The sequence below is a fragment of the Papaver somniferum genome, chromosome 3, assembly GCF_003573695.1.
Source record: "Papaver somniferum cultivar HN1 chromosome 3, ASM357369v1, whole genome shotgun sequence".
Classification (NCBI taxonomy): Eukaryota; Viridiplantae; Streptophyta; class Magnoliopsida; order Ranunculales; family Papaveraceae; genus Papaver; species Papaver somniferum.
Window position 1 is genome coordinate 53,243,328 of NC_039360.1, and position 24,748 is coordinate 53,268,075.

The 24,748-nt window shown below is 36.2% G+C and overlaps 2 protein-coding genes across 7 annotated transcripts; one reads left to right on the forward strand and one right to left on the reverse strand.

The window, feature by feature from the left end:
• Positions 1-5,699: 5,699 nt before the first annotated feature.
• LOC113356159 (protein ELC-like) lies at positions 5,700-11,564 on the forward strand. 6 transcript variants are annotated; one of them, XM_026599201.1, is made up of 9 exons: positions 5,718-5,953; positions 6,046-7,491; positions 8,314-8,366; positions 8,763-8,853; positions 8,984-9,082; positions 9,675-10,302; positions 10,622-10,813; positions 10,906-11,098; positions 11,263-11,564. In XM_026599201.1, the coding sequence occupies exon 2, from the start codon at positions 6,095-6,097 to the stop codon at positions 7,262-7,264; it is 1,170 nt and encodes a 389-aa protein (XP_026454986.1). In that variant the 5' UTR covers positions 5,718-5,953; positions 6,046-6,094; the 3' UTR covers positions 7,265-7,491; positions 8,314-8,366; positions 8,763-8,853; positions 8,984-9,082; positions 9,675-10,302; positions 10,622-10,813; positions 10,906-11,098; positions 11,263-11,564. The 6 variants fall into 6 exon arrangements, with proteins under 6 accessions (XP_026454987.1, XP_026454986.1, XP_026454985.1 ...); XM_026599200.1 differs by lacking the exon at positions 8,314-8,366 and having other exon boundaries at positions 9,675-9,816; positions 9,944-10,302; XM_026599199.1 differs by lacking the exon at positions 8,314-8,366 and having other exon boundaries at positions 9,675-9,816; positions 10,062-10,302.
• Positions 11,565-19,086: 7,522 nt separating this feature from the next.
• On the reverse strand, positions 19,087-22,901 carry LOC113356160 (26S proteasome non-ATPase regulatory subunit 7 homolog A-like). Its single transcript, XM_026599204.1, has 10 exons — positions 22,524-22,901; positions 21,406-21,498; positions 21,248-21,329; positions 20,984-21,080; positions 20,564-20,639; positions 20,377-20,435; positions 20,062-20,184; positions 19,905-19,962; positions 19,732-19,817; positions 19,087-19,538 (listed from the first exon to the last, which is right to left on the reverse strand). Exons 1-10 carry the CDS (start codon positions 22,708-22,710, stop codon positions 19,467-19,469), a joined length of 933 nt encoding a protein of 310 aa, XP_026454989.1. The 5' UTR covers positions 22,711-22,901; the 3' UTR covers positions 19,087-19,466.
• Positions 22,902-24,748: the final 1,847 nt, after the last annotated feature.

A 24,748-nucleotide genomic window follows, 5' to 3' on the forward strand; every position in this document is an offset into this window, starting at 1 on the left:
CTTTCCCTAAATAACCAAAAAGTTTTCCAAATCTTTCCCTAAAAACCAAAATTTTTCGTTTTCCCATCAAAACCAAATGTATCCCAACAAAACCAAATTTTTTCCAAAAAGTCCAATCCCATTAAAAACCAAAATTTTCTTGTAGATAATGTGTTAGTTAAATTTCCTTTTGTGTATATTTTGTGCTCATCCATTGTGACTGCTAATATGATGGATTTTTGCCTTGAATAACGGAGTTTTAATCGAGCTCACCGTACAATCGGGTATTCTCTCTCCTTTTACTCTACTCAGCATGTTCCTCTTCATATATTGTTTTATAATTCTTTCCATGTTTTGAAACATTGAGGACAATGTTTAGTTTAGGTTTGGGGGTATAGTAGAGTAGATACCATGATAATTGCTATAATTGAAAACGAACTCCTTCTTTTTTGAAAAAATTGAAAAATTCCAAAAAATTAAAAATCAAAATTCAAAAAAATTAAAAAATGAAAAAATCATAAAAATGGAGCTCATTTACCTTGAAATGTTGACTCTTGTGCAAATATGTATTTTTATTAGGAGTCTTAGTCTAGATATTTAGGCACCCTGATTCTAGCACAATTCACATAGTGATAAGAAATTTGCACGCGCACGATCTACCAATACATGTATGGCCTCGATCTTCAAGGTGTTGATAGGAAGTTACGATTGCCAATCACTTTAGAATACTGAACGAAACTTGACTAGCTTGTTCTTTGGTTGGTTGGGATAGAAGGTGGAGGTTACATTAAGAAAGACAACCATCGAATTTAACTGGGTGCATCAAAAAGGGCTACCTCTTGCAAAGTGTCATGTAATTTTTGTTTCCTTTTGTATGTATCAAAAGTGTTTCTTAAAAAAAAAAAAACCAAAAAATCAAGTATTTATCAATTCCATCCTCTCTTGTTCCAAAAATAAAAGAGAGTAGTCAATGTAAATAAGAGTCATGTAAATAGTCATTTTGTTGTTTCATTGTAATAAGCAAGGAGGGTGTATGCCATTGATGTACAACGCGAGTAATTGTGAAATACCTCCAACTCATTCACAATTCTCGTAAAGTCCGGACAGCTAGCTAGATTTCGACCTTGGTTCTTAGCCTGAGAAACTATCTCTTGGTGATTAGTAGTCATAACATCCGATCTTTCTTTACACATGTGTAGATACACTTTACACTCTTATCACATGTCTTTATTTGTTATCAGTGCTAGGATTGTGCCTTCGATAGCTAGATTGACATCTCCATTTTGCTGGGAGCTTAACTGTTTTGCACATGTCACATTTGATGGAATCTGAGCTTATATTTTGACCTAGAACTTTGTAGGTACGTTCTAAGCAAACCTTCACGAGACTTCAACTCGTCCACTAGGGACACTTAGTGGTTTAAAAGGCTTAGTGCATACGCTAAATGCATTCGAGAGACCAGCGACAGTGGTATAGTTAGGATTTCCTTAGTTTTGTTTTACTTGAGGACAAGTAAAATTCAGGTTTGGGGGTATTTGATGAGTGCCAAATATTGTATATATTTTATCCCTTTTTGTTGGCATTTACTCATCTTTTGTGCATTAATTCTACATTTTATCCCACATTCTGTATTTTCATTGTTTTCAAGAATAAATATTTTTATTAATTAATTTTGCATTTTTAGGTAATAAATAAAGATTGGATGAGTTGCGGAGCAAAAAGAGCAGAAAAGTGGTGAAAAGCCGGGAGAAATTACGCAAGGAAGCCGCAAAGAATGGAGCGCACGTCCAAAAAGCTGGAAATGGGCTCAAGAAGAAGAAAGTTGTTCTTAAAGAAGAAGTGGGCTCAAGGTTTTCCAAGCCCAAACTCATTTCCCAAACCCAAATCCATACCCGCTTGCGTCTTCAGCCGTCAGATCAGTTCTCAGAAGCATCCGACGGTCGCTCCCTTGCTGTGCATCGAAGTTGGATATCTCCGCCTAACACTACAACACCTAATTCCATCTGGCGTCGTTGATTTTGTTGTATTATATAATCCAGCGGTCGCTACAAGCTTCACTTCATCTCACCGTCCGATTGATCTTTCATCTCCCTATCCCACGGCTCAGCGTCGCAGATCATCAAACTCGATACACTCGCCTCACACCCAAGTGCCGAACACCCTAGACCTCAAACAAACGCACCCTTCCCCTTTCTCCATCGAACCCATCTCCTCCATCACCCCCCTCTGCAGAACCACCATACTCCGTACCACCACCATGTCCGTCTCCATCATCACCACCTCACCCCAAATCACTCCACTATTTTCTCCCCGACTCTACTCTACCTAAGCCCATCATCACCATCACGTACCATCTCTTTAGCATCACTAATTTCTCCAATTTCTCATCTCTCTGCTCACTGAAACCCTAGGTGAGAAATTGGGGATATAAGTGATGATTAAAGCAACAATTGAAGCATGAGAGGAACGAGAAGAAGCAGGAGAAGAGTGGGTCGACGAGATGGAGCGAATATCTCATCAACAGTAGGTAAATCAATTTCACCAAACCCTAGTTCTACTGATTTTGGGGGAAAATTGGGGGAAAACCCAATAATGTGTAATAGGTATAAATTAGTGTTATGTGAAGTGTGTAGGGGACACGGTATACCTCTCTGGACTAGCCAGTAGAGAATTTGCTACAATTTTTATGAACTTCAAATTTTAGTTGCTTATCAGTGACAGTTGAAAATTGCTTCTGTTTGTAGTTATCTGATATGTTGCAATTTGTGTTTAATTTATATCATATGATGAATGTGAATGTTTTACTCATGTTTAGCATGAGCTAATCAGCTTCAGGCCAAGGCTCAGTGAAGCCTTGTGCACTGTCAAGTGTGAATGAGCTAGGATAGTTACTTCCTGTTGCTGTGTTTTGATTGTGCAAATGAGAGATGCCAATGTTCATAGAGCCTGTGATTGGCTGTACTGTCAAAAGACAGCCAATGCTAGGGGTAGACTAGTGAGCAATTTGGTGTTCTTCCATTTCTAGTTGTATGCTTAGGAATGAACATAACCTAGAAACATGTCACTTGATTAGGACACAAGGTGGATCATAAGCCTTGGCTTACCCACCAATTCCCTCTCTGTAACTTTTATTTTTCAGTCCTGTGTGCTTGTATTTCAGTTACTTTTCTTGCCTTTCATTTTCTTGCACTTTGTAGCTACTGTGCACTGAAGTCAGTGCACTGAACTCACCCTGCCCTTGGCTGCCAAGCCTTGGTTATTTGCTGCTTCTCTTGGCTGTTTCTCTGCTTTACCTTCCAAGCCTTGGTTATTGTCTGTGCTTCTTTTCCTAGCTTGTTTCTTTATTGCTTTACCTTGCATCTTTGGTTCATGCCATTTACATGCCCTTAGCTCACTGCCATAGTGCATTGTCACCATTGTTAGCCTAGGAAAACTTCTTATATGCTCCTCTCCCTGTGGACAAACCCCTACTCATCACTATATTATAAATCTTGACCTTGTATACTTGCAAGTGTTTTGTGTGCATTTTATCTTCACAACACATATAAATTTCTACTCATATTCAATCACGAATCATCATTGCCAATTTGTTGCAGAAAAACAGATCGAGAATTTTCCGTTGATTCCGTTGTTGATGAAGAAACTCAGTTCAGATCTCAAATTTAAACAATCGAATGATTAAATTGATGAACATAAATTTAGTAGAAGAAAAAGAATATAATTTTCTGGTGATTGAAACTCTAGATTTCACAGAAAAAAATTTCGATTTTTTTTTTCTTCTAATTTCAGCTGACGGAAGATCACGATCTCTCTAGTTCTGTTTTTCTTTCCGTTGATAACTGTTTTTTGGTTTTAGAATAATAAATATATATGAAGGGTATATTTATAATCTTGCAGAATCCTTAATGGACCCTTGATGGGCTTTGGATTGAGAGGGGTATATTTGTTGTGTCATAAGGATAATTGTGAAGCCCGTGAAAAGGAGGGACAATTATATAATTCCCACTATGCATATTCTCCTCAAAATCATAAAATACCACAACTTGTGCAAACAATTAATTAAACATAGAAAAACATAAAATTAAAGCAAGACACATAGTCTAAGCTACATACCTGAAACAGATTCAACCCTTAGATGTGTAGTAGTTGAGGATCTTTAGGGTTTGCAAATTTAAAAAAGATTGGATCTAGGATGAAATTGAGGTGTTAAAGGTATTTTATAGTTGACACACCTGTCCAACTTACTTCCGTCTATAAAACAAGCGCGCAATATATATTGTTAACACTAGGGCTAAGTAAGTCCACGCGCCTCTTGAGTCCACATTCTAAACGCCCAAGTACCACCACCTCTACGATATCAAATACAGTCAAGCGAAGAATGGTTCGACTCAAGGTTTGAAAAACGGGTCACGTCTCAGGTCACGACCACTGTGTGTGACCGTTATAACGCGTTTTGACGGGTGTGAACACGTTTCGGGCAAAAAACATGTTATTTAGGAAAAAATGCGTTTTTTATACGTTATTTTAAAATAACGGGCGTTTAACAGTTAAATAGAAAATAGAAAAGAATTGTGATATGAAATTCCTATCTAACGGTTACAACGTGCGTGAAAACAGTTATAAGGGGTCTAATAATGTCGTTACAACATTTTTTATATATTGTTATTTTATTCTTTTATTTTCAAAGTTTTTATTGTAATTTTTTAATCTTTAATTTAAAAAATAAAAAATTGTAAAAAAATATTTTCAAATTCTTTTTCTATAAAAACGGTTATAACTGGCGTGAAAACGGAAAAAATGATCTAAAAAACTCACATTAAAATGTTATTTAGAAGCAAAAAACGTAAAATTCAATTTTAGAATAACAGGTATAACATGTGTGAAAACGGAAAAACGGTCCTAAAAAACTGACGTTATTTCCTATTTATCGGCTTTATATAGGCACGAGGTTCGGGGACCCTCACGGCCACGGTATATGGGTGTGACCCAAGGTTTGAAAAACGGGTCACACCTCAGGTCACGGCGACTGGGTGTGACTGTTATACCGCGCTTTGTCGGGTGTGAACACCTTTCGGGCAAAAAACATGTTATTTAGGAAAAAAAAAACGCGTTTTTTATATGTTATTTTAAAATAACGAGCGTTATAACAGTTAAATAGAAAATAAAAAGAGTTATGATCTGAAATTCCTATCTAACAGTTATAACGTGCGTGAAAACATTTATAACGGGTCTAATAACGCTGTTACAACATTTTTTTATATATTGTTATTTTATTCTTTTATTTTCAAAAAATTTATTGTAATTTATTAATTTTTAATTTAAAAAATAAAAAATTGTAAAAAAATATTTTTAAATTCTTTTTCTATAAAGACGGTTATAATTGACGTAAAAACGGAAAAAATGGTCTAAAAAACTTGCTTTAAAATGTTATTTAGAAGCAAAAAACGTAAAATTCAATTTTAGAAAAACAGTTATAACTTGTGTGAAAACGGAAAAACAGTCATAAAAAATTACCGTTATTTCCTATTTATCGGCTTTATATAGGCACGGGATTCGGGGACCCTCACGGTCACGGTATATGAGTGTGACCGTTATAACTGTTTTTCAAACCTTGGTGTGACCGTGTTAAAAAACGGGTGTTTTTCAAACCTTCGTTCGATTACACCTCCGAACCTAAGCTGTCCAGAGCCGTTGAGATATCACTGGACGTTGGATCGCATAAAACCTAGCTTTCTTACTTTGTTCTTCTTTTTCCGATCCGTCTCCTCTTCTCCACCTACAAACACAGAAGAAAATATCTGTGCGGTTGGTTTCTTCTTCCACATATTCAATTCCTTGGAACATCTTCTCAGTATACCTTCTCCTTCTCGAGCAGCAATAGTGATTCGGTGAACCACAACTTAATCTTCCCATACTGGAGCAAATCCATGCAATATCTTCATCTTATTTTTGTTGATTTCAGTTGAAATTTAAGGTATCTGCTAGTAAGAAGAGATTTTGGTGATATTAATTGATTTTTGTAGGTTTTTAATATTAATTTGATTTTTCTCTATCCTCTCTCTATAGGGTTTGTCCAACTCCGATCTACACCTCTTCCGCTACAACTGAAAGAAGAATGGTTCCGCATCAATCAACTCAACAATTCCTATCCACCGTCTTATCCCAACGAGGTCCATCAGCTTCACAATACACAGAAGATTCAAAATGGTTAATCCGTCAACACCTGGTATCTTTGATCGAATCATATCCATCTCTACAACCCAAAACAGCAGTATTTAATCATACAGATGGTAGAACAGTGAATCTGTTACAAGCACAAGGTACAATTCCAATGATTTATATGAATGTTACTTACAATATACCTATTGTGATTTGGTTAATGGAAACTTATCCTCGTCATCCACCTTGTATTTATGTTAATCCTACTCGTGATATGATCATTAAAAGACCTCATGCTTATGTTAATCCCTCCGGTTTGGTCTCCACGCCCCTGTTACAGTCTTGGGTTTACCCTAGTTCTACTCTTTGTGATGTCATTAAAGAACTTAGTGGCCTTTTTGGTCTTGATCCACCCTTGTTTACTCGCCAACAACAAAACCCTAATACTGAGAGTATGAGGATTCAATCCAATTCGGGTAGACCTGCAATTCCACCTAGGGGGGCTTATGATCAATCGCCTTATGGAGTCTCCCCTTCTCAGAATATGAATCATCGGACTGATGATCCAGTTGAGATTTATAAGAAGAATGCTATTAGTAAGTTGTTGGAGAGTCTACATGGAGATATAGCCACATTGAGGAAAAACAGAGAAGTTGAAATGGAAGGACTGTTTAATGCACAAGGTATGTTGAGACAGAGAGAGGAACAGTTATCAAAAGGGGTGAGAGAAATGCAACAAGAGAAAGAAGGATTAGAACAACAGTTACAAATGGTTTTAATGAATACTGATGTTTTGGAGGGTTGGGTAAAAGAGAATCAAGTCAAAGTGAAAATCAATAAAGGGAATTTGAATGTTGATCAAGTTTTTGAACCTGTTGATGCTCTATCGAAACAAATGCTTGATTGCACGGCAGCAGATTTAGCTATTGAAGATGTGATTTACTCATTGGATAAGGCTTTTCAAGAAGGGTCTATAGCATTTGATCACTATCTGAAGAATGTTAGAGCTTTATCTCGTGAGCAATTCTTTCATCGTGCTACAGCTTCTAAGGTTAGAGCTGCACAGATGCAAGCTCAGGTTGCTAACATGGCATCTAGAGCATCACATTCACAATATGCTATGTGATAGCAGTTATTTGTTGAAGAAATGGATTCAAGGAAGACAGAGAGTGGTTGAATATGAAGTTTGAATGGTTTGTGAACCGCCAGTTACAGCAGTTGTGAGCTTTCACGATATCTTTGAGTTGCAGGGGATCTACAGTTGTATTGCTAGACAGATATGCCAATTATTACTTTTACTGTCATGAGTTTTTGCCCCTCCAAAAACTTGTCTCGAAGAATCTGCAGTATCAGGTCAGTTGTGAGACTTGTTAGTTGTTTGCTTTCTTGTACATGATTTTAGAACTTTTTTCTCAATCTTCATTGGGTGATCAACATAATGAGTCCAATATAATAATCTGATATTCTGAGCACGTGTTCTTTATCTGTAATTTTGTGCTATGAATGGCACATAGTGATTTTAATGGCATATGAGTGAGAATTATTAATTGTGAATGTTATTATGTTGTTGATTTTACATCTCACCCCATTTTTGTGGAGTTATACATCAGTTCTGGAACTATGTGTGAGAAACTCGACGGAATGTAGCTATTCCGTTACATTTGCGTATCCAGTTATACGTCACTATATACAGGATCTCTCTTTCCTAGAGTTTGCTATGAGGAGAATACCCCTATTTGAGGTTTTATCTTTATATTATTTATCAATTGAAGAAGTATAGCTATTTTTATGCCTATTGCCTAGAGAGGGGGGGAGACTTTCATCGAAGGTAGAGCTACCATGCTCATGTTTTGATGCACCTTATACGCACTCCATCTGTTCCTTGGGCATGTTAAATCTTACATCTGAACCCGCTATCTGGAACTACAACTGTTGATCGCCAAAGCGTTTGAAATATTTTTTAAAGCTAAACTCCTATTATATGATGTTCACATTCTCTATTTTGTTTTATCTTTGGACATTACATACCTATCTTGCTACTTATACATTTTTTTATATCTTAACCCAGTATTTGGAATTACAATTCTTGGTTGTGGAACCTGTGATTTGAATGCATTATGTCGTTGACTTTGATTTTTTTTTTTTTGTCATGACATATTTTATTTTTTTGATCAGCGGCTTGACATACCATTTACATACCTTAATCTGAGTAGTGGCACTTACTTTTGGTGAGTTTTATGATGTGGTTGTATTCATTAATACGTCTTACTAGATTTTTTTTGCTTAGGTTCAACATCGCAGAGCATGTTAGTATAAAAAAATATTTCAAACGCCGATCAACAGTTGTAGTTACTAGATTTTTTGCCTTGCGCTATTGCTGGTCATGTTTGGCTGGTCTGTGGGAACCGGTACCATGTTGTGCTGACCACAGGACGATGGCCTATATGTGCCTGGTCACCTACTGGTTTCAACATCCTCTTTTTGCTTAGGTTCAACATCGCAGAGCATGTTAGTATAGATTCAGGCTGGTAGGTGGTATCACTGGTACGTTGACATAAATTACAATGTCCGGGGAATTTCACCCCTTCTGGTCTTTAACATTTGGGTTCGTTTTTGTGTTCTAGGTTGGGAAATCTTTGTTGATTGATTATTTAATCAAGTATTATACTGCAAAAAATCATGCCAAAGTAGGAGATAACATTATAATGGGATCAGGTATATTTAGCCTTCACTTTTATTTTCTTTCTCTACGTAGTGGTAGTAAACCAGTGGTAGACATACATCGTGTAATCTATCCCATTGATTCAATTTCTTGTTGTTGCTTGGTAACCGGAGACGGATACAGTTTGTGGAGTGTCCCAATAATATGAATGGCATGATTGATGCTGCAAAGTATGCAGACGCAGTGATGTTGCTCATTGACGCAAAATATGGGTTTGAAATGGTAAGTCACAGTAAAATGTTCAGAATGTTCTTTTGTCATTTAAATAATCATTAAAGTCTAGTGTTCATCCCCATTAACTTTCTTTTAAGCACTCCACTTCGATGGTGTCTCCCTGATTTTTGCTTCAGCTCCGAGGAAGATTGTTACCGATTTTAGCCTTAACTTGCAATGGCTTTTTAAAACCAAACCATATGATCAATGGTAGCCTACATTCCCATGCCTTGACAATCTAGTCTCCTTCTCACCTTGTGAAGCCACATGCTAACTCTAGGTATCTCACCCTTTTCATCAAGGGTTGAATAAGCTTTTTATACTTTACCTGTACGTCTCCATAATTTGTAAGGTTATTTAGCTTCATCAACTTGTCCATGCATACATTTTTTATAAAATAAGATGGTAACCTTATTTCCTTCTTCTCTGAGTTAGTTTGTTACACTTACTTTTATGATATTCAAGTAAAGGACTTCCTGAAACTTCAATCTGTACATACAGTCGTCAGTGCAATGTTAAATTTTCTGTGTCCGTAAGTTCAACTTTAATGGGAGCTAATCAATATGTTTTTCTTATTGCAAAATGCTTTTGTTGATTTTAGGAAACATTCGAGTTCCTTAACCTCTTACAAGTTCATGGCATACCAAAGGTCATGGAGGTGCTTACATATCTTGATAAGCTAAAAGATGAAGACAGAAGTACGACAACCAAAACGCGCAGAACATACTGCTGGATATATGCAGGTGAAATGCCTTCCCTAAATTTTCCTTACTCCATTTTTCAGTTATACTGTTCATCACACCCTTTACAATTTACCGACAGTTATACGCAAGGTACCAACAGGTTAATTGGTTTCTGTTATGCATCCAGGTTAAATGCCTTTTAAAAACCTAATCTGTTTCTCTTGCACGTAGCTCTTTTTATGTAGCCACACACATGAACATCAATCCCCTTCTTAGCACTCTTCCCCATTTTAAAACATCTTCAGATTATGATTGGTTGTTGTAAACCCAATGGAATTCTCTTGCCCTGCCTGTTGTAAACATCTTCCAGGCGAGACTTGAGCAACACAGTTGGCAGATGAGTTCTTTGAAGACCAAGATTCCGGGGGATGGCACAAAATGCTCGAATATACACCTGCAGCCGAATCCTGCATTGCAACGTTTTGGGGCCCTCTTGCACCTTCCGGTTCTGGAGTTGTTGCTGTACGGAGTTTGGCTGACAACAAGGTCTGATGTGTTCTTTTTAAGTTAAAGATCAATTATTTATATATAACACATCTTGCTTATGTTTGATTTCTCCTGGACGTACGATCAAGCATCAGGAAAAACGTGAATTATTTACCTTCCCAGACCGTCATGTTCAGCAATATGAAACTTATGACCTTTTATTTTGATACATATTAGCATTACTGTAATAAATGTTGGAAATTAAAGAGCAGTTACATTCATGTTTCAAATGTTAGTTGTCTGTGTTTCACTTTATAAAGTGGTCAATTGTCGGTTTGCTTCTATCTTGGATTTTTTATTTATTTGCTTGAATCTTCAGGCAGCATTTCGGATTTTAGCAAGAGCAGTTGTACTCGATTACCATGATGTGGAGATACGGAAGCAAATCATGGGGACTGGAGATTTGCACTGGAAGCAAATCCAAGGTAAGGTTCCTCGCATCTTCAACCTGCCAACGGCAGTCCTGGAACGTAGAGACGGTGTTTGGCAAAGCATGGATTCAGTCAAGAAGGTCGTCGTCTCTTTTACCTTGATTGGGAGATGATTTAAGTTACTGTTCCCAATTTCAGCAGGGCTTCTCTGACTGCTTGTGTTATTTTTCAGGCACATGTTTTAGTGATATACAAGAACAAGATAGCACCAGAGCCCATGAGAACAAGGCTTATAGAGTTACTTGGCGAGAAGCTCAAGGATGGTCTGGCCAAGGCGTGGGGGAATCCTGAACAACGGCGTGCAGTGCTCACTTTCCAAGCGATACCTCCTACTTGGGGGGTCTAAGTTGCGTGAGGAGTGTCTGGTAAGAACTTTGGTGTTTTATGCACTTAAATAACTTTCTATAGCTCTCGTCAAAAATTCAGATTAAATTTATGTACAGTATAGAGCATTTTGTATATAGCTTTCAGGATAGTGAAGTGTCAAACTCGCGGCTCTGATTTTGTTTCTATTATGCCTTATCTACAGAGGGAGAGAATGAAGCGTTTTTATTAAAAAAAAAAGAAGACGAATCCTCTGTCCATGATTTCAACTGTGTGACAGAAACAGCTGGAGAAGAGAGGGATAGAGAGCTACTATTCCATGGTTATGTTTCAGGTTTTCCTCAAGTATTCCATTGTATCCATTGCCTCATCTACGGTTGTCTGATGTCATAACCACAAACTCTCAACTATTTAGTTTTTATTCATCATCTAGGGTTGTATGATGACTAATTCCTAAGTTTGTTTTTTTAGTTTGTATTATATATGTATAGCAAACTCTTCGTAGTATGTCTCATTATATTTTCTTGGGACGCGTTCGGGTGACAGGGCTTTATCTCACAGTCTCACAGGGTAACGGTGGTCGTTGGATCCTGATATCTAAACGGACGAGATTATTTTGTAATTATCTAGGTAATCCGGGTTGCCCATGACCCACGTGAAAAAAATTGTACGATTTTTTGTTTTTTTTTAATACGAAAGTGGGTTGCATTGATGATTAAAGCGCAGTTTTATCTGCTTGAATACATTTCTCAATACCCGTAGGATATGAGTTGTTCCAATCTGTTTTGACAGGTAACTCAGAACTTTGCAGCTACATGTGCTGCATTATTAATTGTTCTTTTAACAAAAGAACATGACCAAAACTCAAAGTGTCTAAGTAAATAAATGCAATCTTCAATGATATTGTTATTGGTCCAGTGAACTGCTTTTTTGTGACCATTGACAGCCATCACCACATTGTTACAGTCACCCTCAAAGTGGACTTCTTTTAGCTCTATTTCCTTTGCCCACCCTCAAAGTGGACTTCTTTTAGTTCTATTTCCTTTGCCCATTTGATTGCTTCTAGTAACGTCAGGCTTCGGCCTGTTCTGCATCTACTGTTGTTGTGGGAATGCATCTAATTTCATGGCAGATTCCTGCAAAACCACACCAAATTAGACGAAGTCCAGTAATTCATGTTTCTTTATAAAATGCAGCATCAAAGTTGATCTTAAAAGCTCTTTGGTTGGGAGATTCCCAGGACGTAGGTTCTGCAACATCATTATTACTAATTGGATGATGTATGGATATGTGAGATAACCATTAATTAAATTCCTTGTTAATCCTCCCTGCAATTTCCTGAACATTAACTTGTATATTATCAAATAATAAAGCACGCCTCACCTTCCATATAATCCATAAACAGGTAGCAATTTTATCTGTATTAACTACTTGAATAGTAGTGGTGTTAGCTGCAGTTAAGAAATTGCTCACCAACCAATCATGTAACACAATATTCTCCATGTAATAAGCAAGAGAAGGATCAGTTGCTCTCCAAATTTCTTTTGTGACATGGCAGTCACAAAATAAATGTTAGAAATCTTCCTTAGCAGAAAGTACAAAACGGGCAGATATCAGGGCAAGTAGAGAGGTACTTACATATCTTATCCCTGGTAGAAATACAATCTTGAATGCACTTCCACAAAAATGTTAGAATTCTTGGTGGGAGATCCTTCTTCCAAAATCCTTTCCATATTTTAATTCTAGAACCATCTCATAATTCCCAGCAAACATTTTTCCTAATGATTTCTAATCCTTCCTGCAAACCTTTCCAGATCCAAGAACCTGAACTATTAGAAATATCAGTTAAGGGATTACTCCCAAAAAAGTATTTACTTTTCATGAGCTTGACCCATAAAGCATCTGGGGATTGTAACAACCTCCAGGCCAATTTAGCTAAAAGGGCTTTGTTCATAATAGCAGACCGTTTGATCCCCAGTCCCCCTAATTCTTTAGCTAAAGCAATTTCTTTCCATTTTTTAAAGTACATACCTTTTTTTCCCTCTTTCTTATTCCACCAGAACCTCATATGAATAGTATCAAGCTTATCAGTCAGCTTTTTAGGCATCTGGAAAACAACCATTTGGTGAGTTGCTAAGGTGCATAAAACATACTGGATTAGAATAGTTCTCTCAGGCTGATTCAAGAAGTGAGCTTTCCAGTCTACAAGCCTACCATAGTTGTTATCAATTAAACTAGAGAAGGATTCCATTTTATTTTGCTGCAAGAGAAGAGGCACACCAAGATATTTATCATTTAAAGCTAATTTTTTTAATTTTCAAAATATTGGCTACTTCATTCTTTACCTGATTTGGGACCTTAGAGCTAAAAGATAAGCCTGACTTACTAAAATTGACAGCTTGTCCAGAGTAGCTGCTGAATTGATCAATGATGGTACTTAGATTCCTAGCTTCCTTTGAATTTGCTTTTGTGAAAAGCAAACAATCATCTGCAAAAAACAAATGAGAGATAGAAGGAGCATTCTTGTTTACTTTGTAACCATGAATTCCTCCTATTTCTTCAGCATTCATTAGAGCTCTAGAGAAAGAGTCCATAACAATGATAAATAAGTAGGGAGATGAGGGGTCCCCTTGTCTTAGACCCCTTTGAGGATTGAAAGTATCACCAGGAGAACCATTTAACAATACAGAAGTGCTTACTGTAGATAGACATTGATTAATCATACTACAAAAGTCATCACTGAATCTTAGTCTAGATAGAACATTCAACAAGAAGCTCCACTCAATTCTGTCAAATGCCTTTGACATATCAAGTTTAATAGCAATCCAACCTTTTTCAGCTTTACAATGTTTCATAGAGTCAATTAACTCATGGGCTATCACAATGTTATCAGTTATTAATCTACCAGAGAGAAAAGCTGATTGAAAAGGAGTTATGATTCTATCAAGAAGGCCTTTTAACCTAGTAGCTAACGGTTTGGAGATGATTTTGTAAGCAACATTACATAAGCTAATGGGTCTAAAATCTACAGCAGTTTTACGATTATTAACTTTGGGAATAAGGCTGAAAAAATTATGATTGATTTGTTTAAGCAAATGTTTACTTCTAAAGAAGGATTGGACCATTCTGACAGTATCATCACCAACAGTAGACCACATTTCATGGTAAAAACCAGGTGGAAATCCATCAGGACCTGGAGTGGTCCATGGTTGCATACTGAAAACTACATTCTTAACCTCATCATGTGTTGGAATTACAGTTAACATGTTATTATCCTCATTAGAGATGCAAGGCATAATGTAGTCTAAATAAGAGCTAGGATTTGGTGGCATAGTAGTTCTACTCATTTTAGAGAAATGATTCTTCAAATTAGCAGCAATATCAGCTCTATCGGTTAACCAAATACCCATGTCATTTTGAATGGTATCAATCTGGGTTCTTTTCCTTCTAAAATTTGTTTTATTATGAAAGTAAGCAGTATTTATTTCACCAAATTTAAATGCTTCTTCCTTACCTCTCTGCCTCCAGAAATCTTCCTCAATATCATACCAGTGTTTAAGCTTAGATTGCACATCCACAACAACAGCAGAGTTAGGAGCATGATTAGCATTTAAAAGATTATGCAGAGTAGTTTCCAGATTATTTATTTGAGTAGATATATTACCAAAGACACAGTAGATCCATTTTATAAGATCATGTTTAGTAACAGTCAAAGCTTTGGAGTGTCTAAAAGCAGGGAAACCCATTCCATATTTTTCCAGCTGTTTTCAATGATTTCTTCACAAGTGGCATCTCTAAACCAAGCTCTATTGAACCTAAAATGTTTAAAAACTTTAGATTCATTTCTAGTTGTAGTTAAGAGAATAGGGCAGTGGTCACTGGCCATAGGAATGAGGTGATAAACATCAGCTTTTGGATAATTATGTTGCCACTCAAGGTTGGTAACACATCTATCTAGTCTTTCTAGAATGAGATCTTGACCTTGTCTCCTATTTGACCAAGTAAATGGGTTCCCTGTGTAAGACATACTATGGAGACTACAGATTGAGAGAATATTATTGGCCCTATCAATATCAATTTGATTAACAAGATTTCCTCCCTCTTTTTCATCATGACTGAGAATGAAATTTAGGTCCCCTATGACAGCCAAGCTAACTGGTGTTGGTTAGATATATTCATAAGATAATCCCATTGGGCATCTCTAATATCCTCATCCAAAGCTCCATAAACAAAGGAGAATAAGGATTCTCCAGTCCTAGCATCAATATTGAGAATACAGTTGATAGCATTATACTGACAGTCCATAACTTTCATGTCAACACCATCTTTCCATAAAAGACACAACCCACCAGAAAGGCCTATTGTTTCATGAAAAAAAACATTGGGATACTTTAAGGGAGTTATGTATCTTTTCATCTTAGACAGCCTATTTTTGGTTTCAGATAAAAAAATAATATCATGATTTTGGCCTCTAACTAGATCTTTTAGATGCAACCTAGTATATTTATTACCAAACCCACAGACATTCCAAGATAATATCTGCATTTTACTAATAGAAAAACAGTTGCAAAATTTACCAAAAGATAAAAGGTAGATATGAGGATTTAAAATGTAGTTATTTAGTTTAGAGCAAACCCTTTTCCCTCCTTTTGTGTTCTTAGCATGTTTGTCCTGATGAATGGCCTTTGAAGTTGTTTTTGTCTCCATATGATTATCAGCTAATCCAGTACTCATGTCCTGCTCCTTGGGGATTTCCTCATTTCTTTGCCTCTTGCCTAGTCTTGCCTCTTCCTGATCTTCAGCTCCAGTGATAGTCATAATTGCTGGTACATTGATCTTTATACCATCTTGTGGTGGAACAAAAGGAGTCTTCTTGACACTATTCCTATGGATTCTTTTAGGAATCTGAATTGTAGCTCTTGGTTCAGTCATCTGGCATTTTCCTTGGATTTTTTTAGTGCCAAAGTAGTGGGCTTTTTTATGCAGGGCATCCAGATATTCAGCAGCATCTTTGCAAACACCCTTCTTATGATTGAGGATAAAGCAGTCAGTACAAACCTTGTTGGGTTGTTTTTCATAGAAGAATCTAATCCATCTTGTGCAACCTGCTTCAGTCATAACCAAGACTCCCCTTCTTAATGGTTTGTTAACATCAAGCATAACACACACTTTCACAGGATCTCCAGCTTTTGGAATTACATCTTCAGGATCAACAACAATAACTTCTCCCATAAGAGCCCCCATTTTCCTTACAGTATCCACCTTTAAGTTTTCTAGCAGCAGATGCCTTAGTTGGATCCATAAGGCTTGGTTAGTCCAATCCAGTTCTTGATATGGGATAGTTGGATTGTAGTGATGCAGCATTACAAGATACCCAGTTATACTCCATGGTCTTGTCACAAAGATCTTGTTAAGAGTATCCAAATCTTTGAACTTGAATACCATTATGTTGGTATCAATTTCAATTACTTGCAAATCATCTTCAGCAAGGAATGGCCATGTGAACCCAATATTATTTTCTATCAACTTCAGCCCCATAGTATCTTCATTGATCAGTTTCCCTATCAAACAGATATCCCATTGATCATTTTCCTTAGTTGTTTCCTCTTAATTGTTATGTTGGATTATCTCTGAAGAATCACCTAGTTCAATTGTTGCTGTCTTGAATTGTTGAACTAGATCTGAAGCAAATTGATCATTTTCCGCAGCCATAGTATTGTGGAAAGATGAAAGCGGTTGACTCCTGTTGTTTGGTGAATAGACACTAAAAGGGATATGGATATATAATGATATTGAGTGTTGATTAGGGTTTGAAAATCTTCTACAGAATAATACCGAAAAGATTGTATATTCTGTTTTAATTTGCTATCTATAATTATGAAAAGAGTATAGCTGGAGATTGACGTTACGAGGAAAATTAGGAGCAGGAGCAAAATATGGTAACTGTTTCCTTGATTTTTGAAGTTTTGAATACTTTTGACGCGGGTTGTTCGGCTTCTTTTCTCTGGGTTTGCTTCTGGATCGGTGGAAACTCGGCTGACCAAATCATTTTCCTGGACTTTGATGATAATCATATGAGACAACAATGCTACAACGAGCAAATAAACAACTTCTGCAAACGCTTGTACCACTTCATATACTATGGCAAACGCCATTCGGATCAAATCGGCTGTAAACACTGTGAGAGAAAAAGAAAAAGGGAATTAGTTTGACATGAACAAGAAAGATTTAAAATTCCAGTTTAATTTCTTCCAGAATGGTAATATGAAATGTCTATGATTTGAGAAAAAGTTGCAATTTTAAGAAATCTAGTTTTTGATGTGCATAAAGATCTAAGATTGGTTAAAAGTCGATGAAAAACATCAAAAAATTTAGTGAGTTAGAAAAGAAAAATCTCCCGATTCACAGAGTCTCTCTCACTTGTTTTGTACGATTTCTTTCTCTGACATTGCTTTTCTAATCATTTGCTAGAGAAGTCTCAATTCAGAAGAAATTGATATTGTTGTTTCCGATTAAATGACTTAAAAATTGAATCAAGATTAATTCCAGAAGCATGAATCCCCTAAACATAACACTCGATCAAATCTCAAAAGTAATATTGACTTTGAAGAACACATTCAGGTCATTGAGAAGATGACGATGAATTTGTAGAAGTAATCCAACAAAAGAAATTAAAACCACCAGATCTTACCTCTAGAGATTGAGTCATATGAAAATGCCAACATATCTTACATGAATCTTTAGTGTAACGCTCAATTTTTTGATCTATGTTTTTCTGCTGATGTATCATAAATTGTCCTATGAAAACCTCTGTAACAAAAAACTTCAAAAATCAATAGTAAAACTTTAGATATTTTGTTTAATCATCATGTTTTAAATTTGGGTTTTGATTTAATTATAGGATTTGGGTCTGAAATTTTCTTATAATTAATAGAATTTTTAATGCTCCAAGTTTGATCAAGCAATAATACTCCTTGATTGGTCAAACTGCTCATAAGAAAGAAAAAAAAAAAGCCATCACGGTAGTGTTCTTCAAAAAGGATAATCAAACTCTCTTCTAGGATTAATTATCTCAGAGAAAAGTGAAGAGGAACTTGAATGAATCGTACTACCATAAAAAAAAAAAAAAAGAGGATCTAGAAAATATCCAAGTTAGAATGGGTCACGGATGGGAAAACCCGACAAACCAGATCATTATAAAATAATTCAACCGTCCAGATATCAGGATCCAACGATCGTTGTTACCCTGTGAGACTCTGTGAGACAAGGCTCTGTCAGCCGAACGCGCCCCTATTTTCTGTTACACAACCTTGATCATCAATGTCAAGTTGGCTGTGCTGACATGGAACCTAAAACTCTTGGGCGTGAAAATTCTCATGTTTCTCTTTTAGGGTGTTAAGATAGTGTTAGTTTCAGCCAAGCTTATTGAGGACTTGAACTCGAGGCTGCATTATTGATATTTTCATCAGGTAGATGCGGACCAAGAAACCACCTGCGGTTGGTGTCATGCAACCTGAGGCTACAGTATCTCATTTGATTATGCAGAGATGCATTACCTTCAGTAACATTTTCTGAGAAATGATGTTCAACAGCTAGATCTGTCTCTTATGTGTCCTATCAAAATTGAAGGAAATTTTTTTTCTGGTCAAGCAATTATAGTATATACGACCAAATAGTTTTCTAAAATCTATAAGCAAAAATGTACCCAGTGAGCTTCAACTGAAGAGGAAAGGGTAAGTTAACACGTAAAAAATGTTCAAATAGCCGAAAAGTAATAATAAAACTGGGAGAACAGCATTCACCTCCTCAAAGAACAGGCTTATTTAGGCTATTCCCTGAAGCGCTAAGAGTAGACTAAATCAAGAAGTGTCAACCACTAACTGCCTTCGAAAAATAATAATAACTGAAGAGTGCTAGTTCTGATACTAAATCAGAAAGAAGGTCCATAATCCATATCGAGTACTGACAGCAAAAGAATAGCTCATCTCAAGCACATCAAGTGGATAAATCAAAATACAGAAACTCAGAATATCAAAATCAAGGAAAATAAATCTTAAAAGGTTAGACATAATTAAGTCAGACCTAGAAGAAAAAGATGAGTTAACCGTGTTACGATCAAGAAGACTCCACTGAACAATCGACGATCTGCTTTGAACAAAATAAATATAAACGATTGAAACCCAACTCTTTAAATCCTAAAACTCAACCGTTCATAGTAATTGAGCAAACCCAAAAAAAGTTCTAGAGTTTCTGAATAACATAAATTACTTGGAAACAGTAACAATCCGAAATTCACATAAAATGAAACATGCAAAATCTATATTAACATAAATTACTTGTAGAAGCATGGAGGTCTTGAAATGGTTGCAGATTCATTTCGCACGGGCTGAACATCATCGCTACAGTTTCTTAGCTCCCTGCTACAGCTGGGATAGCTGCTGGACTAGCATCTTCAGCTTTCTCGTGTTCTTTGTTTAGCATCTGTAATGAACCCCATAATATTAATATTTGTGACGAAGTAATCAAAATAAATTGATCACAACTAATGCTAAAAGGAGAGTTAAACTAAAAAGCTAAGACACATCCTTTTACAGAAAAGAACAAGAAGAGACAAACTTATGGAAGGATGCATGACGAAAAGGATGTCATATTCCACGAGAATAGAGATTATTACCTTGTTGTTTATCAGATTATGTAAAGCAATTACACTTCTGATGAGTGAAGAAAGATAAATCACCAACATCATGTCATTTGTTTTAACTGTCCAGGGAAAAGGAAAAATATTTCAAAAATCTGAAACAGAAAGATGTATCCACATTCAAAAAACAAACCAAAGATAACCATTACCTGCAAAAGACTTGATTAGCTCGGCCACATTGAGATTAGGAAGAAGATTGAACACATCCTGCAGAAAAGGTTTAAATGGTTATTATCCGGAATTTAGCATTCACACTCTAGGATGCTAGTGTACTAGACGATAAAATAAAAGAAAACAAGCTTTTACCTGCAAATGGTACAGAATTTCATGATTCAAAGGGAGTTTTCCCTCAATTACAAGATCAAGATAACCACGAATCTCGCGAAGACGTGCATCTAGCCCCTTTAGAGCTGCAAGTTTGCCCGTAACCTGTCCAGCACAGAATTTAATTATATTCGTCCTATAGTTTCCTTTCCTTTCTACCACACAGTAAGACTGACTTTAAAGTTTAAACGCTCAAAATAACCATTCCATACAAAAAGTTGGATGCATTCCTGGGCTTCAAGAGCATTAATGAAATAAAATAAATTTAAAACTGAGATCCCTTTACAGAAGCAATACCTCAGTTGCAAGGGTGCTAATGGTAGTATCCTTAACATCCCTGAGCAAGTGCTCCACTCCTGTAGCCATAAAAAAAAGGCAATGAACGAGATTGAATTATAAAACCAGAATAGTTACTCCGTATCTTTTTTCTCAAGATCCTTGATGAAAATAAGAGGTTTAAATACAGTAACTATTGTCAGCTTACCAATTTCCTCAACTTCATGAGCAGCAATTTCTGATTGCACGTGTACAAAAACCTTCTGGCTTTTCTGTGTGGCGTTCTGTTACCATTGCAAGATCAGATTATAGATCGAGCATAATCAAATACAAAAGATTGATAGCAAAACAAAATAACCAATATCTGCTGAAAGATACCATATTTTCACAGCGAAGGCGAACATCTATTTCTGAACTCGTGGTATAGGGTGCCTGCCATCCTTGTGTTCAAGGATTGGGTATAATAATTTGGGATGAGGTGGTTTTGCTCTATTTGGCATTTTTCGACGTTCAAATTTCTTAGCTTTCTGGTCCTTTTCATAAAATTATTGCTAGTCAAAAAAGCATACATATATTTCAACAAAGAAACCTGGCACCCTGTACCCATGTCCAAGTTAAATTTGCTTACCTCCTTGACTTCTTCAATATCATAGTAGGCTTTAGTTGGAATTCCCAATTCTTTAGGTTGCACATCAATGATTACCAAAACAGGATTTGGAACATAACTGGAATATCACGAGCAAAAAAGCATACGTTATTAAGAATCCAGATATTGATTGAGAATGCATTAAAACAGCAAGAAGAAGACAAAAAGTTGATTATAAATCCACATTGAAGAAAGAAAACATCCTCAATAAAACATTTCTCAGGTGATATAGATGAATTATCTTACTCATGGAATAATGCATGAACATCAAGGTCATTTTCACGCAGTTTTGGACCAGTGCTGTACCAACCGACAATATGTTCCTTGGCTGAAACAAAAAACAATCAATATGATCAGAGCTGAATACGAGGTGCAGTCTACACATGAGAGAAAAGAAACAATACCATTTATTCTCTTGAACATGGAAAACATAGATTCATGGTAGTTATGATCAAGAAACCATATGCTGGGATCCCTGTCATCTTCTTCAAAGGGCACTGTGTAAAGTGAAATAATATTGTTAAACGTAGAGCAAAAGTAAGCAACTACAGATATCATGTGTATGAAATATTACTAACAGAGAAATAAATAAACAACAATCTTCCAATAATTTGATATACAATGTCTAGGTGCTCAATAAATCACTTTCTGACACCTTACAAATCAATTCCCTTCCTCTGTGGATACAGTGCTGGGAAAATGACAACACACACACAAAAAAAGAGAGAGAGAGAGAGGAAAAGCTTTAAAACAGAAGAGTGAAATGGCAGAGGCAGGTGAGATTATTGGAAAATCAGAACTAAGGCACTGTAATTATCCACACAAACACAGTTAGAAGCTTTGCACTATCTGGAAAATGATGAAAACAAAAGAACTTATGGGAAAGCAATGACAAAAGGAAGGCATCACAGAAACCCCCATTGCAGTCCGAAATGAGAACTAAGAAAATCATGAAAACAAAAAGAGAAACATAAGGAGCCAAAAAAGACTGAATCATGGATTAGGTATCACAGAATCCCCAATTGCAGTTTGAAAATAAGTTCCCAAGTTCCAAATAACAAAAGTTCTAGATATCACAGCTGAAATCAAACACAAGAACATTTATTCTTCCCTTTCCCTCTATCCCAATATTAATAGAAGAAATAGATCCATCATTTGACCCTTTTCAAAGTATAAATAGTTTCCTTCTGCCTAATTCTACATTATAAACATAAATTTATTATACTACCACACCATTAGCAAAATCAACAACATACATCTAACTAAGATAATCAACAAAACCATGGATTAGGAATTTAAGTACTGTAAAACAAGCCAAATCTACGCACACACTATCATTTTTCTACTCTGAAACGTCATACAAGCTGGATCTGACAAAAACCCAGCCAAGCGAACAAAAGGCAACCTACTGTAACCCTAAATCCAGTACTCGAACATCTACTAGCATTAATATTCCTAAACCTAAATTCAAAAAAGTTAGGGCAAAAATAGAGGGAAAAATCAACATAAGTTGGAATCAAACCTGCATAGCTATTGGTAACATCAACAGTTCCTTTAAAAGAACTACCAAGAAGAACACCAACAACACGTTTCCTGGTGTCTTTAGCAACTCTGTTGTAATTATCAACAATACTTAGAAGAACTAATGGATGCACTATCACTTTCTCAATCGGCCTCGCCGAGATCTGCTGAGTCTTAATCACATCCATTATGGAATCTCAGTCGATACAAAGATCTGGTGTTATTGTTTCGTTCAACTTCTAAACCCTAATTCCTTCTGGAACTCTGAAACCCAACAATTTGATTGTTTTCCTTCCCCGAATCGGCTGCACGAGAAGAAAAAGGGAAAAGAAGTGAAAACCCTCTGGTACACGCAATAAAACTATATGGTACCGCTGGGCCAGCTATTTTTCGATCCGTTTTGGATCTATCATTTTTTCATGGACCGATCCGTTTTGGACCTAGAGCAAGTCCAGTGGATACCGTCATATATTTGTTAACTACACTGTCCTAAGCGGTGGAATTAGATAGTCTATATAAGAGTTTGACTTATTCTTTTGGCTTTCTTTACTTCAAAAAAAAACCTTCAAAAAAAAAAAACCTTCAAAAAGAAAAAAACCTTCAAAAATTATGTCTCTTTAGAGGAGGTTAAAAATATCATATCAGTTCCAGTAAAATTTCTTCTTTTACTGATTTTAACTGTTAGAGGTTTTGATTTACAAATACTGAGGATTTATTGATTGTTGTTGTTTTCTTAGCAACTCTACGATGCACAACTCAACGGGTTAGTTATTAAGTGTCATATGATTAGATGACTGATAGCATTAGGCACTGCTTAAAAGAATGTTAACGGCTGTACTGAAAAACAATAAATCAAATTCTAAAAGACAAACTTCTGCGAGTGAGACACTAATAATTCTAACAAACGCCTCCCTGACTTATTAATATATCACTCTTAAAAAAAAATAAAGAGCTGCCCTTCATATTAGTTTTTACCTATGCAGACCTTCTTTCGTGGGTTTTATCCCTTGATAACGCAATTGACACAGTCAATGAGGTTGCAAATTATTTTCATTTTACTGACATAAAAATAGAAAATCTTTTTGTGCATCTGCGTCCTTTAACAACATTCAAAATAAATAAATAAATTTGGGTCCTTTAATGGATTGCATATCTCTTACACCAATAAGAATAAGCACTGTAAGTCGCCACAAAATTTCCCTAACCCGGAGCAGTGTATGGCAGCTTAAGAGATGCGGTACTAAGGCCACCCTTGTACAGTACCATCTTGCATTGCGAATAATGACCTTCATAACCAAGGTGTATAAACTTCCTTAACAAAAAAACCTAGTATTGAAGTGTTGAACCTGATAGTAGAGCATAAGAAAATTGCTAAGCATGGCGTGAAAACAAAGGAAACATAAAACCCATAACAATACTGACTAAATATTCAATCTAATATTCAGGTGGTGAGGCGGAACTCATTCAGCAGCTTCGTTATCCTCCATTTAATTTATTTCATCAAGGTGAGCTTTCTTTGTGTGCGGTCCATCAACAGTGTTCGAGCCTCTTTCAAATTTCAGAGGCAAAAATACCTTTGCCTGATCCTCAATCCGCAGGAAGAGTATGGGAGTTAAACGCGCGTAACGGTGAAGCTGGGGTACTTTCTATTTCATCTTGAAGGAACTGAGAGTAATCTGAAATCCACAGCTTGATTAAGTATCCTGCGAATTTAAAGAGTGTTAAATAATTCATATATCACACATTTTCATTGATAATAACTTATTTGGTCTAATGTTCTAGGATGAGAGAGGAAGATAGATATAGCTAATTAACATAACTATAATTCTACAAAGGCATGTTGATGTATCTTATTCTATTCTTTGCTTTCATTCTTGAATACAATCCTCAAATTTCCATTAGTCATACATTTTTCATATGTCGTATCCCCTAACTAACCAAACAAATTACATCTGGATACTTTGAAAGTCACATAAGGATGGGTCCTAAGTGATCAACTTATTCTTCACAGACCCAAGCCACCGAACTTATATTTAAATGCTTAAAAGTTACGACAATGTAGACCTCAACAGAGGTTATTCTTTTCGGTCTCATTCAGTAAAACCTTTACCGACTGCCAAGGCTGAGACCTTACGTATTGTCTTTGTAAATCTAATCTCATAATTCCCTTATCATGCACCATGTTGTATGTGAACATGCTTAATACCTCATGCTGATTTATAGTTC